The 19,107-nt window shown below is 41.6% G+C and overlaps 1 protein-coding gene across 2 annotated transcripts in view; it reads left to right on the top strand.

Annotated features, from left to right (window-relative positions):
* Positions 1-18,776, top strand: part of DIP2A (disco interacting protein 2 homolog A) — a 257,924-nt gene extending 239,148 nt beyond the window's left edge. For both annotated transcript variants that reach the window (XM_067548784.1, XM_067548783.1), the window contains 6 exons: positions 1,331-1,392; positions 2,812-2,869; positions 3,959-4,033; positions 6,687-6,861; positions 10,070-10,193; positions 16,758-18,776. In XM_067548784.1, coding sequence (XP_067404885.1) covers positions 1,331-1,392; positions 2,812-2,869; positions 3,959-4,033; positions 6,687-6,861; positions 10,070-10,193; positions 16,758-17,010 — 747 coding nt within the window. In that variant the 3' untranslated portion in view covers positions 17,011-18,776. The remainder of the gene's footprint in view (positions 1-1,330; positions 1,393-2,811; positions 2,870-3,958; positions 4,034-6,686; positions 6,862-10,069; positions 10,194-16,757) is intronic.
* Positions 18,777-19,107: the final 331 nt, after the last annotated feature.

Below are 19,107 nucleotides of genomic sequence, written 5' to 3'. Positions count from 1 at the left end.
TCTGTTTCTCACACTTTGCTGGCCTCTGTTACTTCTGTTTGTGGTCCCTCTGTCAGCCAAACAGGCTGGGCAAGCTGGCTGAACAGGTATAGTGATGCATGTGTGTGCTTGTAACGTCCTACAGTCCTTTATCAATGCTTATGCTGGAAATGTAACTGTTAAGAGAGTTTTCACTTGAAAATAGTCAAATGAGTTTTTCATGTGAAAGAAATTGAATGTTGCTCACAGAGGTCACTTCTAGCTGAAGTACAAGAATTCCTGTTTGTTAAGCAAGCCACAGTCACTGTATAGAGCATAGATTTTTATAGGAAGTGTTTAATGGCTCTTTCCCAGAGATGGAGCTCACATTCTTAACCAGACTAAGGAGCAGCACTGTCTTTACAGAAAACAACACACAAGATTTTTTATCAACATTGTTACAAGGCACTAAGGCATGTTATTCTAAGGAAACTGCTGGTTCCTGTTCCAGCCCTCTAATCTTGAGCAGATTACAAACTGGTGTCGTTTTATGGGTCTCTGTCCATAACTAGAGTGGGTCTGCACTGCAGCTGGGAGGTATGTTTCCAAGCCCAGGGAGACAGACTCCCGCCAGCTCTGCCTGGTCTGCAGTGACGTCAACCAGAGATACGCAAGCTATGTACTGTAGCTTGCATATCTCCAGTCCATGTACTTACATTGCCCTATCACGGTATCTCCACTGCACTGCGTCAATGGGAGGTGCCCTCCGGTCAATGCAGTCTTACTCTTTTCGGGGAGATGGATTAATCTTATCAACTAGAGAGCGCTTCAAGGATTGATTCAGCGTATTTACACAGCCTGCTCAATCAATCCCGCTGCATTGATCCACGCAGCCCCGGCAGTGTAGACATACCCTAAGAAAAGATGTCAGAGCCTGACTGGCTGTACATATTGATTACAAAGATTTTTGTTCTTTGTAGAGTCATAAGAATTTTCCAACACTTGATATAGATATTGAATATGGGGAATGGGGTTATGCCTGCATAGAGTCATCTTATATACTTTAAACGAAGTATGTGGGCCTGTTTTAAAAGTGTTTATTAGTGCCAAAATAACGTGGTGCCTTCAAAAGTTTCCATGTATGTATGTGCACTTGTGTGTTTACCTGCCAATTATATGAAAAACCAAAGCTGCATGATAGGAACTGGTTATAACCTGTAGGAAGAGCACTGTACTGTATTCATAGTATACCAGTGCCAGCACTGTGTGTCAGTGAAAGACAGAGAGGAATATAGATGGAGTGATTTGAAAACCAGAAACACGGTTTTTTGGTTTATGTTAAAATTGTCAATCCCCCCCACTTTGTTCTTAGGGAACTGCAGGACCAGATCCAACAACAGTCTACGTAGACATGAGAGCGCTTCGACATGACAGGTACAGCTGCTAACATACAGCATTAACCCTTGAAACACTGCAAATGGAAGTTATTCATCCTCCTTGCATTGCGCTTTGTACTGAACCATGCATGTCAGCTCCTGACCCCTCCCACTGCCTCATGACAAGCCGCCCAGCACTCCCCTAGCTGTATAATCTGCCCACAATCCCTCCACCCTAGAAGTGTCCCAATCTTTCCTTCTCACTGCTTGTTCTGTACTCTTGCATCGTCTCTAATTCCTGTATACTTAAACAAATCTTAGTTTTTAGATCACAATCAAAATATTATTGAACAGTATTTGTGGTCTGAACTTAAACCACCTCAGCATATGACCAAATCATCTTAAATTACAATAACTTAATCTTCCTTTATCTAGTTCATTTTTAGGGCACCCACTATCGTAATGTCATAGAGCCAGATACAGACTCCTAAAGAGATATCAATCTATTAAGACCAAATTCAGCCGCTGGCGTAAAGAATTTTATTTCAGGCAATGGGAGGGGGTGCCTGTTTGCCTCAAGGTTGAATTTGGCCTATAGAGTTATGGATGGTGCAGAATAAAATAGTGTGTGTGGAGCAATGGGGGCCCTTCTTTATGCCCTTCTGTTTGTTTTTTTTCCTGCTGAACCCATCTGTTGGCCTCTTGATGTATACATGCACACTTACTGAATGCCAAGTCAATGCAGGTGATGCTACCATGGAATCCTGTTTTTGCCAGTTCGCTTGCTAAATTCCTCTTGACATTTAACTTGCACAACCATTTATATCACACCTGAGTTTGACCATGAGAATTTCAACAAAGGTGATGTTTCAACTGTAGATGAAGTTGTCAGCTGGCCAGATCTGTGGAGCTGTATTAGAACCAATCATTCTCCTGCCCATCACCCCTACAGGAAGCTGGGAGCTGCTTCTTTGTTTAGTTAAGTGAGGCTGGAGTGTGGTTAGACTCTCTAAAGAGTCGACTGTCCTCATGAGATGTAGGTGCCAGTGTCCTCATTTGAGCAAAATCACGTCAGTGGGCTCTGACTGGAACACACGGATTGTGGCTCAGCATTCGGTGCCCTTGTCACTTTGGAATCTAGCTGAAACAGTTGCAAATGCAGTTGTTGTGAGTTTCTAGCATTGCTTTTTAAATGAGTTTCTGATGTTTTGGGGCACTCCTAGAAGGCCAGGATAGTGCGGTCACCATTGAGTTCCCGGAGACAGCTGGGGTTCACCAAAATGCCAGCTACCACAGTTCGTGATCACTGTTATGGGCAACTGAGCATAGGTGTCAACAGACAATGTAGGCCAAGAAAAGGAAAACAAAATTATTGGCAGAAAATAAAGGTAAACACTCTTGCCCATTTTTAAAATGTCATTTTGAGACCGCAAATAAATCTTTACTGAGCAAAAACCTTTTTCATTTACCTTCCCAGGGTACGTTTGGTGGAGCGGGGTTCTCCACACAGTTTGCCGTTGATGGAGTCTGGAAAGGTAAATGGATGGATGACCTTTTTTGTAAAGCTGTCTCATGAACTGTTTTTTCTGAGTGTTCTGCTTCTCTGCTTGGATGTAGCTATTTCCTAAATTGCTTGAGGAATTAAGTATCGTTTTGTAAATTGAGAGGTGAACTTCATGCCATAGAAACAGAGCCCCCAGAAATTAAAAATAAAGTGTTGTTTTAACCAAATTAAAAGGAAGCTTCAGGAGTTTAACTTAGATGCAGTATAACTACACTTGTGTCCCAGCTTCTATTATAAACTCTTCCTCTCTTCTTTTTCCACTTATACATTCCAGCGGACATTGATTTTAGCTAAAATATTCAGTGCTTAATCTCAGTCCTGAGGTAATTTTTTTCTGAAAGTTGGAGCATAATTGGCTCATCTGTTGTTTTCTGCATGTGGCAAAATAATTAGTTTCCTCACAGCAGTAAATCCACTAATCTGGAGAGGACTATTGGTTTGACCATGTGGATGCGTACCCAGCAGTCCTTTTTCAGTTAGATGGATTGACTGCATATTAGAAGCATTTTTGCCTGTGTTCTGATCAGTAATACGTGCACACAGCCCAAATTACTGAACTGCTTTTGTTCAAACTTTGCTTGATTTATACATTTCATGAGATCTAAGAAAGATATCAAGTTTAAATAAATCAGTTCAGTATTTTTAAAGTTAAAAGCTTGGGATGGGGATTAAATCATACAATGAATGGATTTTTAATTTGAAGCCATTGTGTAAGATTCTCACCCCAACCCCTTTACCTTCCATACTGCTCTGGATATCCTGCCTTTCCTTAGCTCTCAAGGTGCTGCATTGGCCCCTGGAGCAGCCCAGAATCAGAAAAGCACTGTGGTGGTTTAAAGCCACCTTAGCCCCCGTCCCAAGCATGTTAGAGACACAACACACTCTCATCCACATACTGAGGGTAAAGAATCCTCACGCACTTTGGCAATCATGCTTTATACAGAACAAGAGGAGTAGAAAGCCTAGAATTAATCTCTAGTCAAAGTATTGTATTACTGAGAGAGGTGAGTTTAAAAAATGAACATTACTTTAACATTAAAATATTGGTTTCCTGTTGCAGATTCTGCCTGGGGTAAAGGTTATTATAGCACACACTGAAACGAAGGGACCTCTTGGAGATTCACATTTGGGAGAGGTAAACATCTAATGCCCATATATTCACTGTATTTCTAATGACTTTAGATATTTTTAAAAATAAAAGTCTGCCTGATTTATAGTGGAAAAGAAATACAAGTATGTCAGTTCAGCAAAGTGATTAATAAAACAGGATAGCTGGAACTTTGTAACAAATGACTAGGGAGAAGTATAAAAATATTGCTCGAGCAGGCAGGAGTGAAATCAGGAAGACCAAAGCGCAATTGCAGTTGCAGCTAGCAAGGGATGTGAAGGGTAACAAGAAGTGTTTCTACAGGTATGTTAGCAACAAGAATGTGATCAGGGAAAGTGTGAGCCCCTTACTGAATGGGATAGGCCACCTAGTGACATGATGATGTGGAAAAAGCTGAATTACTCAATGTTTTTTTTGCCTCCGTCTTCACAGACAAGGTCAGCTCCCAGACTACTGCACAGGGTAGCACAATATGGGGAGGAGGTGAGCAGCCCTCAGAGCTGAAAGAACAGGTTCAGGATTATTTAGAAAGGCTGGACATGTACAAGTCCATGGGGCTGGATGCAATGCATCCGAGAGTGCTAAGGAGTTTGCTGATATGATTGCAGTCCCATTGGCCATTATATTTGAAAACCCGAGGTGATCTGGGGAGGTCCTGGACAATTGGGCAAAAGCAAATATAGTGTGCATCTTTAAAAAAGGGGAAAAGGAGAATCCAGGGAACTACAGACCAGTCAATTTCACCTCAGTCCCTGGAAAATCATGGAGCAGGTCCTCAAGGAATCCATTTTGAAGCACTTGAAGGAGAAGAAGGTGATCAGGAACAGTCAGCATGGATTCACCAAGCACAAGTCATGCCTGACCAACCTGATTGCCTTCTATGATGAGATGACTGGCTCTGAGGATGTGGGGAAAGTGGTGGATGTGATGTACATTGACTTTAGCAAAGCTTTTGATACAGTCACTCACAGTATTCTTATCAGCAAGTAAAGAAGTATGGGTTGGATGAATGAACTATAAGGTGGATAGAGAGCTGGCTAGATCATCAGGTTCATCGGGTAGTGATCAATGGATCGATGTCTAGTTGGCAGCCGGTAACAAACAGAGTGCCATAAGAATCAGTGCTGGGGCCGGTTTTGTTCCAATATCTTCAATAATGATTGGGAGGATGGGGTAGATTGCACCCTCAGCAAGTTCACAGATGACACTAAGCTGGGGGGAGTGATAGATGTGCTGGAGGGTAGGGATAGGATACAGAGTGACCTAGACAAATTGGAGGATTGGGCCAAAAGATATCTGATGAGGTTCAACAAGGACAAGGGCAGAGACTTGCACTTAAGACTGATGAATCCCATGCACTGCTACAGACTAGAGACTGATGGGCTAGGCAGCAGTTCTGCAGAAAAGTACCTGGAAATTACAGTGGACAAGAAACTGGATATGAGTCAGCAGTGTGCCCTGGTTGCCAAGAAGGCTAATGGAATATTGGGCTGCATTAGTAGGAGCATTGCCAGCAGATCGAGGGAAGTGATTATTCCCCTCTATTCAGCACTGGTGAGGCCACATCTGGAGTATTGTGTCCAGTTTTGGGGCCCCTACTACAGAAAGGATGTGGACAAATTGGAAAGAGTCCAGTGGAGGGCAACAAAAATGAAAAGTGTCATAGCTGGGGCGCAAGACTTATGAGGAGAGGCTGAGGGAACTAGGCTTGTTTAGTCTGCAGAAGAGAAGAATGAGGGGGGATTTGATAGCAGCCTTTAACTACCTGAAAGAGGGGTTCCAGGGAGGATGGAACTAGGCTGTTCTCAGTGGTGGCAGATGACAGAACAAGCAGCAATGGTCTCAAGTTGCAGTGGGAATGGTCTAGGTTGGATATTAGGAAAAGGTTTTTCACTAGGAGGGTGGTGAAGCATTGGGATGGGTTACCTAGGGAAGTGGTGTAATCTCCATCGTTAGAAGTTTTTAAGGTGTGGTTTGACAAAGCCCTGGCTGGGATGATTTAGTTGGGGTTGGTCCTGCTTTGCACAGGGGTTGAACTAGATGACCTCCTGAGGTCTCTTTCAACCCTAATCTTTTATGATTCTATAATTCTAAATACATATAGAATGTCAAATGCCTAAGTAGATTTCTGCATGCCCTGCCTTATCCTCCATTTTGCATTCTGAGGTACACTTGCTTACTTACTGACCCATATCTAATTAGCAGCTACAGGTGACAATAAATGTCCCATCGTTTCTTTAGCAATTCCTGCCCCCATCGATGCATAGTAATGGTTTCATGGATATATTTCCTGATTTTATACAGATCTCTGTTTTACAAACAAAGTATCGTGTGGTATTACGTACTGTGGGGCTCACTTAAATCAGCACTCTTCCTTTTTATGGAAAAGGCCTGTTAAAATAAATTCCTTTCCATGCAGACTAAAAGAGAGAAATTTAAGTGAGTTCTGCTGTCCTCTGAAATGTATTTTGATTGCATGCACCAAGGATGCTGTATTTCCACTGCTTTTATGTGCTCTGGAAGTTTATTCTCTTTAAAAGATCATTCTTGGCAGTTCTTGGGCACCAATATTACCAGTGTGACAGATTTCTATTGCATCAAGAAATGTCTGTCTGTGTCAAAATAACAGTGTCTCTGTATATAATGCTTTGGCTTTCTCCTGTTACTTTTTCTTTCCTAGATTTGGGTGAGTAGTCCGCACAATGCTACTGGTTATTACACAGTCTATGGAGAAGAGGCACTGCACGCTGACCACTTTAGCGCTCGGCTGAGTTTTGGAGACACACAGACAGTATGGGCACGGACTGGGTACCTGGGCTTTCTGCGCAGAACAGAACTTACTGATGCCAGTGGAGGTGAGATAAGAAAATAGGTCATGGTAATGTTATCTAACATACAGGAGCATTTGTTTGTAACACCTTATATAGCTGAGCTAGCAAAGTCTATATTATTATTTATTTGTATTACAATAGCACCGAGGAGCATGGAGCAGGCCCGCATTGTGCGAGGCGCTGTACAAACACAGAACAAGAAGACAGTCCCTGCCCCAAGGAGCTTACAATCTAAGTACAAGACTAGATACAGTATAAGATGGGTACAGACAGATGGGGAAATAAAAGGAAATAATGAGACAATGTTGGTTAAATAGACAAGACAGATATAGGGTGAGGGAAGGCATAGAACACACCAGAAGAGAGAACAATGTGATGACAGCAAAGTTCATGTTATTTCACAGTTCCCTGCCCTCCCCCCGCCATTGTGTGGGTTTACTTAGGTGGGGATCAGCTAAGTCAGTGGTTCCCAACCTTTTTGGCTTGAGGGCCACAGATACCATTTTTACAACCTTGAAGGGCCACTAGCCTCCACGAGCAGGGCCCCTCCTCTTCACACACACACACACCCCACCACCACCACCACCCCCCCTCCCCTCCCCCCCCCCGCAGCCAGACAGGAGTGCCTCGCTGATCTCCCGTCTTCCTGGCTGCAGCAAGGAAACTGCATGCGTCCTGTAGCCCCATGCACTCCACCTGGGTCCCTAGGCAGTGGCTCCCTTCTGCAGCCCAGGAGACAGGAGATCAGTGCTCCCCTCCCTCTGGTTCCAGCAGGGACCCCAGCACCTAGGGACCTAGGCGGAGTGCTTTGCTATGTTCCCTGCTACAGGCGGGGAGGGGAGCACTGATCTTCCATCCCCTTGGCTGCAGCAAGGAGCCTGCACCGATCTTACAGCCCCGCAGAAAAGCACTCTGCCTGGGTCCTTAGGCAGTGGCTCCCTTCTGCAGCCAATGGGAGGGGAGCGGCGGGCCACTTTGAAAGCCCCCCCAGGCCACAGGTTGGGAACCACTAAGCTAAGTGGAAAGAAAAGAGAAGGGACTGAACAAGAGGGAACAGTGCAGGGGAGAAGGGGCAAATGTGAAGTGAAGCTGAGATGAAGAGACTGATGGAGGAGGAGTAGAGTTGGAGCAAACAGCCAGTCAGTACTGGGCAGAGAAAGTCAGAAATGTCAGTAGTCTGTAGAAAATTAAGTCCGCTATCCTGCAAGATGCTGATTGATTGGAGTGAGAAATGAGAAATACTCAATTTCCCAGGAATTTGGGTCCTTAATGAGCTTAATGATGCTGAATAATCAAGCAAAATAGGTAATGCATATACCCAATGGACCATCTTTAAAATGTGATCATCTTACTTTTTAATTTGGAATTGAAATTATGAGACTAATAGCACTGGCATATCAGATGGGTATTACATGTGCTTTTCCAGTCAGTTCTGCCAGGCACCTTATTCCTCACCTGCACATAGCTCAAATTCCATTCCTGATCCTGAAATTTCTACTTATACTTAGTCATATGTTGCTTTTGGGCGTGCACAAATGGGAACATTTTCCCTGTTCTCTAGAGGGAAAAACCTACTACACTAACCCCATTGTAGCTTGTCCAATTTAGAAAATAGTGTGAATCTTATGAGTCTCATTTGAAAATAAAAAGGATTAAATTCCACAAATTTACATAGGTGATGAAAAAACTGAACAACTTTTTCCTATTCAGGTAGCATGCAAATAAAACCAGGCACATTTTTACACTTCACTTTTTAAAAAAAACCTAATTCCTAAGTGAGCAATATTCCTTATTGTAAAAGGAATTGTGATAGAACCCTGACGCTTAACTAGTTCATTCATGTTAACAGGCTTCCGTATAATTCCTTGAAAAACTCATTAGAATTTTACCTATAAACATTTGATCTATTTCCTGATAATTAACTGTGCGACGTTTTAAATCTCACCACTGTTAATTTATCTTAAATTCAACACAGGATTACTGTTTTGCATGGTACCTGTTGTCACGCTGTCTGGAGTGGTTCTCATCTGTGAGTGACTATCTCAGGGCAGATTGTCAGTAAACAAGAGCAGACACCCCAAATTGGTGGTATGTTCTATAATTAGATTTCACCAAGCCAGTAACAAATGTGAACTCCTGGGTCACTATACCAGTGTTACCATGAATCACAGACAGTCTCCTTAGACTCTGCAATCTGTCTTGCCACTCAGACAAACTGAACTTTGTGATAACTGGTTACTTAAACTAGGTTTAATCACACCACATCAGATTTGTCCCAGTCCCAAGAGATCAGTCACTTACCTCAAATCAATTGGTACTTCAGATCTCACACCAAAGACAACGCTCGCAGCCAATTCTAGTAAACTAACTATAGGTTTATTAGCTACGAAAAGGAAAATAGAAGTTAAAGTAGGTAAAATATATTAACAGGTGAGTCACAGTTTGTAAGTCCAAATGGTGCCAATCTCCCTAAAGTCATTTCAGGATACCTAGAAGAATAACTCTGGGGATCTCTACTTTACATCTGGTACACTTCCCTGTAAGAGTCCAAGACAGTTCAAAGATAAAGGATCATCCTTTCAATCCATATTTTTAGTATCTTCACATAGAAAGCAAGCAGACAGTGTCTCTACTCATGTGGGTTTTTCCTTTGTAGATGATAAGTGAGGAATGCACTTAGACTTTTTATGTCCGACCATATACATAATGGCCACTTGCTTTGAAATTTGCATTTTCTGTTGAAGTCCATAAGTCCTTCATTAGCATTTCACAAGATTCCTTTGATGGGTAATTTAATTACAGGGGTCTTTACCATGGAAATGTTTGCCATTACATTATAACAGGAACAGATAAGCAAAAACAATACAATTAACATTCCTTTAGTTTTCATGAAGTTTAAATATCTGAATACACACTTGTACATTTAACACTTTCATCTATACTAACACACAAGTGAATTGACTGAATACACTCTAACCTGACCTGGTCAGCCAGCGTATAAATGGGTAACTCTCTATACAATTCAGCAGATCTCATCTTGAGTAACTAAGAGGAGCACTGAGCTGGCACCTAAACTCAGTTCTCCAAAATGGCAGAGCATCTTACCTACCACATGCTGCTTTTCCTCGTAGAAAATGGACCATGAAAATGTTAGGCCAGCTGATTAATGTACATACACATAAGTTTGAGACCTTCTGTTTTTCACATTCATTGATGTCTTTACTGTTTGCAGAGAGGCATGATGCCCTGTATGTGGTAGGCTCCCTGGATGAAACACTGGAGCTGAGAGGAATGAGGTATCATCCCATTGATATTGAGACCTCTGTGATCAGAGCACACAAAAGCATTGCTGAATGGTAAGAGGTTCAGAGCTATATGGGTTTTCAACTGAGAAATTTTTCTGTCCTTTTTTAAAACAAAAACAAAAACATCAGAGCCCAGATTTTGCAACAGAGTGCCCATTGGCAACTTGCCATGAGCCCTCACACCCACATTATTTCCTTATTTTTTTGTTTGACAGAAATAAAAAGAAAATAAATTTTGTTAGATGGAATAACTAGGAGTGAAAACAAAATATGGACCTGCACAGAGCACTTAGAATCAGCAATGTAGGGCTGGAAGGAATCTCGAGAAGTCAAATCCAGCTCTCTGCACTGGGACAGGACCATACAAACCTAGACCATCCCTGATAGGTGTTTGTCCATGCTGTTTTTAAAACCCTCCAATGCTTTATCTACCCTTATAGTTAGAAACATTTTCATAATATCTAATCTAAAACTCCCTGACTGCAAATTAAGCCTCTTACTCCTCGTTCTACCGTCAGTGGACATGGATGAAACAATTGATCACCGTATCCTTTATAACAGCCCTTAACATATTTGAAGACTGTTATCAGATTCCCCCCAGTCTTCATTTCTCAAGACTAAGCATGCCCTTTTTTTAAACCTTTCCTGCAAACCTTGTATCAGTTTTGTTGCTCTCTTCTGGACTGTCTCCAATTTCTCCGCAACTTTCCTTAAGCGTGGCACCCAGAACTTGTCACATCATCCCACCTGAGTCCTCACTGCTGCCGAGTGGAGCAGGACAATTACTTCTTGTGCCTTGCACATGATATTAGAATATCAGCTTTTTTTGCATCTGTATCACATTACTGAGTCTCATTCAATTTGTGATCCACTATAATTCCCAGACCCTTTTCAGTAGTACTACCCCTAGCCAGTTACTTTCCATTTTGTAGGTGTGCTTTTGATTTTTCATGTTTAAGTGAAGTACTTTGTACTTGTTTTTACTGAATTTCATTTTGTTGATTCAGACCAATTCTCCAATTTGTCAGGGTCATTTTGAATTCTAGTCCTGTCCTCCAAAGTATTAGCAGCCCATCCCTGCTTAGTGTAATCTGCCAATTTTATGAGCACACTCTCATTATGCAAGTCATTAATGACAATATTGAGTAGTACCAGACCCAGAACTGATCCCTGTGGGACTCCACTAGATACACAGCAAACCATTGAAAACTACTCATTGAATACAGTCTTTCAACCAGTTGTGCACCCACCCACTTTATAGTAATTTTATCTAGACCACATTTCCCTAGTTTGCTGGTGAGAATGTCCTGTGGGACTGTGCCAAACGCCTAAAATCGAGATGTATCACATCTTCTGCTTCCCCCATCCACTAGGCCAGTAATCTTGTCAAAAAAGGAAATTAGGTTGGTTTGACCTGATTTGTTTTTGACAAATCCATGTTGGCCATTCCTGATAATCCCATTATCCTGCAGGGCATACAAATTGATTGCTTAATAATTTGCTCCAGTAACTTTCCAGGTATCAAAGTTAGGCTGACTGGTCTATAATTCCCCGGGTCGTCTTTGCTCCTCATTTTAAAGATAAGTACCATGTTAGCCCTTCTCCAGTCTTCTAGGACCTCCAGGAGTTCTCAAAAGATAATTGCTAATGGTTCTGAGTAGGGATGTATATATTAGTTTAATTAAAAATCCATTTAAACATTCTAAAAATAGAACATTTAAACAGTAAATGCTGGGTGGGGAACGGGAAGCCATGCTGGGCTCGGCACTGAGAGGTGCCTAGGTGCGGGCCCCAACCCCCCGGGCTGTGGTAGCTGGGCAGCTCTCACTCATGGGTAGCTGAACTGAGCCCAGCTGCAGCTCCCTCACCCCCACTGGCCTTCACGCTTCTCCGCCGGCAAGAGCTGCCCAGCTGCTCTCACTGGTAGAGACCCAGCCTAGCTGTGGCTACTCCCCCCCCCCCTTCCCTTTCTTAATGTCATCAGTTATTAGCTCTTGCTCCCTGCTAAGTAGAGGATCTATACGTTCTTCGTCTTTCTCTTGCTCCTAATGTATTTAAAGATCCTTTTCTTACTGCCTTTTATGTCCTTTGCTAGGTGTAACTCATTTCAGGCCTTAGCCTTTCTGATTTTGTTCCTAAATGCTTATGCTTTTCTTTTGTGCTCCTCCTTAGCAATTTGTCCATGTTCCCACTTTTTTATAGGATTCTATTTTTTTTCCCCAGGTCACTAAAGAACCCCTGATGGAGACATAAGATATGTCTACACAGCGGGGCTGTTTCATCGCTGCATAGACTTCCGGGCTTGGGCTGGAGACCCGAGCTCTGGGACCCTCCCACCTTGCAGGCTCCTAGAGCCAGGGCTCCAACCTGAGCTCAGACATCTATGAAGCAATGAAATAGCCCCATGAGCTCGAGTCAGCTGGCATGGGCCAGCTGCGGGTGTCTAGTTTCTGTGTAGACACTATTCTTACTGTTTTTTCTTCCCATCTGGATAGTTTGCAGTTGTGCCTTTAATATTTTCTCCTAGAGAAACTGTCAGCTCTCCTGAACTCCTTTTTTCTTAGATTTTCTTCCCATGGGACCTTACCTACCAGTTCTCTGAGTCTGCTAAAGTCAGCCTTTTTGCAAATCCATTGTCCTGCTGCTGCTGCTGCTCTCACTCCTTCCTTTCCTTAGAATCATGGAATCTTTCATTTTGTGGTCATTTTCACCCAAATTGCCTTACACATTCCGATTCACTACTAATTCCTCCCTGTTTATCAGAATCAAGTATTAAAAAGTTGTCCCCCTGATTACTTCCTCCACTTCCTGGAACAGAAATACATTCCAAAAACTTACTGGACATTTTATATTTTGCCATTACAAACTTACTGGACATTCTGGGTAATAAATACTGGGTAGTAAATTCCCCTATTAAAAACTTACTGGACATTCTCCTTACTGGAAATTGCCCCATTATAAAAACCTAGTGGACATTTTATATTTTACCATATTACTTTTCGAACAGCTATCTGGGTAGTAAATTCCCCCCATTACCACCAGGTTTTGATATTTCTGTTATTTGATCTAAAAACGTATCCTCCACCTCCTGATTTGGTGGTCTTTAATAGACCCCAGCCATAACATCGCCCCTTTTTTCCCCTCTTTGTATCTTCACCCAGGGACTTTCAGCTGGTATGCTTCTCAGAGCCTTCTGGTCCTCAGAACAAGTGTATATATTCTTGACAACACTTCCTCAGTTTTTAATCTTGTGTCCTTCCTGAAGAAGTTGTACCCCCCTATACCCATAGTGCAGTAAAGAGATTTATCCCACCAAGTTTCAGTGATGCCACTTACGTCATAATTTAGTTTATGGACTAATACTGTCTGTTCTTCCTGTTTATTCCCCATTCTCCTTGCATTTGTATGTAGACATCTAAAATGTTGAACAGTTTCCTCCACTGATTCCCCTCTTGTTGTTCCTGTGACCCTATTGTAATTTCCCATGGCCCCCAACATCTAACCCTCTGTTAAGATCGCCTTTTTTTCTAGTTAGTGGAATACCAAACTTTAACTGGCCTTTCATGATCTTTAATCTCTGTGGGCTGTTCTTCCATAACTAACATATATGGTAGTTAACTGAAAGACAGCCTACGCACTTTGTGCTATGTTTATCTTTGAGCTATGCCATATGTGTTGCACCTTCTGCATAATAAGTGCATAAATTTCACTGGCTTGATCAGTTAAGAATTTTTTTTAAATTGCATCCAAGTAGAAACTTTGAGAAATGCTTGTATCACAACTTGAGTCTGAAAATTATCAGAAAATTTGTGCAGTCTTTAGTTCTGGTGTATACTTTGTGGGCTTATCAGATACACCTATATTTTTACCAGCGTATATAAGCATGCAAAATTATGAGATTATTTTTTATACATTATTTTTTATTTCAACCTGTTTGAATAGACTTTTACTACAAAGTATGCTATAAAATGGCACATGTCCCAGAGATGGGGAACTCCATAATTAGTTGCAAGAACCCTATCATTATAAACCCCCATTTCTTAACTTTCCCAAGTTGTCTTTAGTGATATTTGTGACTGAAAGTTTAAGAAAAATGTCCAAATATTTGAAAATGGACATGAACTACGCTTCTGCTGCTTAAAATACTCTAGCTGCTTCTTGAGCATGGCTACAGCAAAAATGGCTGGAGCTTGAAAAACCAAAGCCACCATTGACAGAGTCCTCTTCATTATTTGAAAATAACTGTTTGAGTGAGCTAGGGCATTTGTAGATGGCATTGTGAACTTGAACAGTGAATTTCCTATGTTAAATCAGAAGTGCATGCTTAGATTGATGCAGTATGCATGGATCAGCAACTTTGATTGTGAACACCTCTCAAAACTGGTTAAAAAGGAAGTAGTCAAGTTTTGCCCAACTGCAAAACTCAATCCTTGTGTTCCAACTCTGGAGCCACTAGCTCTCTCCTTGTCCCCCCAGCTGCATGGTATGAAATATGTTTCATAGTTTTAAGGCTTTAGGCCAAGGCTGGATTTTCCAAGCAACCTAAGAGACTTTGGCACCCAATGCCCATTGAATTCAGTGAGATTTGAGTGCTTTACTCCCTTGAGGCTCCTTTGAAAAACCCAGCCTTAAGCAACATAACTCACTCGTTAGACCCTTAAGCTGTGTCTACACTTGTAGCGAGGGATATGATTCCCAGCTTGCATAGATGTGTCATTGAGCTATCTTGCGAAATGCAACAGTATGGCTGGGATAGCACAGGCAGCAGTGAGAGAGAGGCAGCACAGGCTAGCATCCCACAGTACAAACCCACCTGAACTCCCTGGCTGTACTCTTGAGTGGCTAGCTCATGCTACCCCAGCCTCATTGCTATTTTTAGCTTCCTAGCTCAATGAGAGCAAGCACAAGGATGTCTACACAAGCTGGGAATCACACCCCTAGCTCATAGTGTAGACAAATCCTTACAGTGGTTTTAAGCCATTTTAAAACAATCTCAAATGTTAGATACATATCACAAAATACGTATTTAAAAACTCAGTTTCAAGGAATAAAATGTGGACCTGGAGGGCTGGATTGGAGGTATTTACAGTACCTTAGAGATTTCTTACTGTGTGCATTTTACATTGTACATGCTGAGCGTATAATGCTAAAAGGTGTATTTGCCATTTTCTGATAGATCCCTTTCAGTCTAAAAGTGTGGAGCTGACTGATGGTGTTTGTGGATGGGTGACTGTCTCCCAGGCACCCCCTGGTGGTCTCAGGGCAGCCCTGCAAGCAGTCACTTGCCTTAGTTTCCCTTCTTGATTCCTTAGATAATCTTAATACAATTTACAGAGTATATAAATTGCCCTTACCCAGGGTTAATTTATTACAAAAGTCCCACAATTATAAAGCCCCAAGCACATTCCAAACAGTACATTCATCCCAACAGTCCAGCACCAAGTACAGCTCTGATGTCTCTCACTACACCCCATCTCCCAGCTACAGCTCCTGGGTCTCTCACCACACCTCAGTTCCTCTGGCTGGGGTTCTTCTCTCTTCTGTTTCCTTCCCAGGTAGGGCTACAGCTCTTGCCTGGAGACATCAGTGGGCTCATCCCTCCATCACTCCCTGGCCTTCAGCTCTCTCTGGCCCTGATGTCAGCTCTCCAGCTCAGAAAGCTAGCAGGCATCTCCCTCTGCTGCTCTGCGCCTTCAGCCCTCTCTAGCTGTGGCTCTTTGGCCTGGGGAAGTTTGTAGGTGACCCCCTGCCTGCCTGCCTTCAGCTTTCACCAGCCTGCTCAGGCTGCACTGCTCACTGGGGAACCGACTGCTCCCCCCTTCAGGGACAGCCCACTCCCCAACCTCTCAGCCCAGCCCTGCTCCTCCTCTTAGCTCTCTTTACTGCTCCAGATACCTTCAGCTCTTCTCTCCTCCATTCTGGATTCTCCCTCTCAGGACTCTGAGCTCCCCCTTTGCCTTTGGGCTCTCTCATGTGCAGGGGCAGCTCCACCTCCTCATTGCACCAAATGCTGGTGCACTTGGGCTGGAACAGGAGAGCTGAGCCAGTTTCATTTAAGGGGCCAGTCATTCTGATAGGATTGTTAGTGATTCTAAAACAGGGGACTTTCTTTTTGTTCCTTGAACAGCCTGGACAAATAAAATAAAATTAATTACTGTAGATACTTGGAAATGGAGAAACAAGGAAGTGAAAGTTGAACATACAATCTTAACTCTGTCCCCATGTATTTGTGCACTACAATGTAGTCTTTAAATTCATGATCACGTGTTATCTGAGATACACTTGTTTGTTTAGAGCAGAAAAAATATATACTTTGAGATCTAATACGTGGTAACTTAGACAAGAAGAAAACATACTCAGGAGGAGGCAGAGTTAGGTTTTGTTCAACTATAACTTCCACACCTGTCTTCTGTATACTTAGTATTATAGCAACAGAGTTTGTTTACATGTATTATGTTATCTACCTCAAGTATTTTCTCAGGGTTGTTTTTTTGTTTTGGGTTTGTTTTTTTTTCCAGTTATCCTCTGTCTCTGGGAATCTCTTTTTCTTTGGTGGCTATTCATACCGATTTATTTCCCCCATACACACAATTAATGTCTGTTTTATGTCAACAGCGCTGTGTTTACATGGACCAACCTGCTGGTAGTGGTTGTGGAATTAGAAGGCTCAGAGCAGGAAGCACTGGACTTGGTGGCACTGGTAACAAATGTGGTGCTGGAAGAACATTATCTGATAGTTGGTGTTGTAGTCATTGTGGACCCGGGAGTTATTCCCATCAATTCTCGTGGTGAAAAGCAGCGAATGCACTTGAGAGATGGATTTTTAGCTGACCAGTTGGATCCTATTTATGTTGCCTACAACATGTGAAAACACAAAACCACACTGACACTGAAGCACCAAAATCTAGAGGCTTTCTGAAATTTAGACTCTAAATCAGTTGTGTGTTTTTAAGCTTTTGAAGACCATAGGGAAAAAAAAGAAGATGCCAATTTTCATGGAACTTCTCTCTCACACTGCATTTGCTTTCATAAATCCGTTATAACAATTACAACTCCTCTATTAGGATTGAGAAATTACTGGAATTCCTGAAGGATATTTGTTAGTCAAGGTTTAATTTTTTTTACAATAGTTATGAATGTCGTCAGTATCTTCATGCACTGCATAATGGGACATAAAAACTCGGGTGGGGAGACAACGCCAGCTGAAGATAACTCTTGCGACCAGTGAGGAAAGTTGTGGCTAACCATCCTCCAGTTTCCCCTCCCCATTCTGGTTTTATGTGTGGTAACTATATTGGCACATAACTTTCATGATTTTTCTTATCTCCATCTTGTCCTCTACTGTATTGCAAGGTTTTTGCACGTCTGAGGTTAAAAATGCAGCCACTTTTTATTTTAAATCAGTGACTTGGCGCATACAGAACAACCAACTCACTCCAATCCTGAATTCTTTGTTTTAAACTATACTATTGTTCAGCCTTTTAGTACCACGCAAAACTGAATACTGCTTCTTTAACAAGTTTACTAATAGTGCCATACTGGACTTTATAACATTATAAACTCTATCATAGAAAGATAACTTAGTATCTGGTTTTAACTACTTGATACAGGAGGCTTACTTGCTTTCTTGTTTTCATAATTTCATATTAGTTAGATAGTAAATTTGCTTGTTTTCATAGTGCTAAGCTGTTAATTATTGCCCTGCATAATGACAACTTTTGAACAATTATTTTCATTCCAAAGCCAAGAGAATCAGAATCATTAGTTTAAATGCCTGAAAGCATGATCTCCCCATAGATTGTTCACCAAGTATCCTGAACTAAAAGTTCTGAGATAATGATTTCTCTCCATGGAACACATCTGATATTAAAGATAGCTGTATCTGCCATGGTGTAAACTTTCATCTTTTAGTTGTGTGTAGACAAAACTTCTTTTGTTCAAACTAAAATATCCAGTTGGTTGAGTCCAACTTGATCAGTCAAGCTCTTGACATTTCTGCCTGATCTAATATTGCAGTGAACTTAATTCAGAAAGAGAATGTGAAATCATTCAACTGCTTCCAGTGTGTGAATACAGGCACAAGTTTAGCAAATAATTATTTTTATATAGCTAATGAAGACTAGGTGGCTATGTGATTTTTTTAAATGATGCATAAGTTTGGTGAAATAGACAGGTGTTTCTGCAAGACAAGTTTCCTGGATCAGTGCCTAAGAAATCTGGATGTCAGTTCCGCAACATAACGACAGCAAATGACTCTTCTTGGTTAGCAAACTGTAAAATCTTTCCCAAAAAAGGCTTTCACATACAGTAGTTCTCTTTTCCCTCATGGTGTTTGACTTTGGTGTACTACACAGATACATAACTTGGAACTCTAATTTGACTCTGTTGTAATTATGTACAGAATTGTGTAACTTATTGTTTGAATTAAATACAGCAGTCTTAGCAATGGACAAATGACATTCCTTGTAGTAAAACAGCTGGCAAGAGGAAAGAGCTACCTAACCCCAATTTTAATGTTGTAGTTTTTTAGCAAATAAAACCTTGTAAGATTTTTGTATTGATATATTGGTGACAGTGAGATAAGTTGCCTTGTAAAGTAAGATTTTAAAAAGCACATTAAACATCTGAAAATGATTATTGGAAACTTGATTTGCCAGATGTTAAAAGTTGTCATTGTCATATCTTTGTAACATGCAAAGAAAAAGTTAATTATTTTCTATATAGAAACTCACTGTAAAGCAGCTTTGTGTCCACATCTAGAGTTTGTTAAATACTTCTCTCAGGAGTGAGGTTTGTAAAACTTCTGTTGTGAATTTATTTAAAACTACTTAAAAAAGTCTTCTTCTTTGAGGGCTTGCTTATGTCCATTCCACTATAGGTGTGTGCACGCCTCCGTGCATGGTTACCCAGAACTTTTTTCCCCTTAGCAGATCCCGTAGGGCCGGCTCCGATGCCCCCTGGAGGC

Source organism: Emydura macquarii, unplaced genomic scaffold (genome assembly GCF_026122565.2).
Source record: "Emydura macquarii macquarii isolate MOO-44397 ecotype Brisbane River unplaced genomic scaffold, CSIRO-AGI_Emac_v2 contig_1253, whole genome shotgun sequence".
Classification (NCBI taxonomy): domain Eukaryota; kingdom Metazoa; phylum Chordata; order Testudines; family Chelidae; genus Emydura; species Emydura macquarii.
Note: the sequence above shows the minus strand (reverse complement) of the source record. Positions and strands in the feature narration are given on the sequence as shown.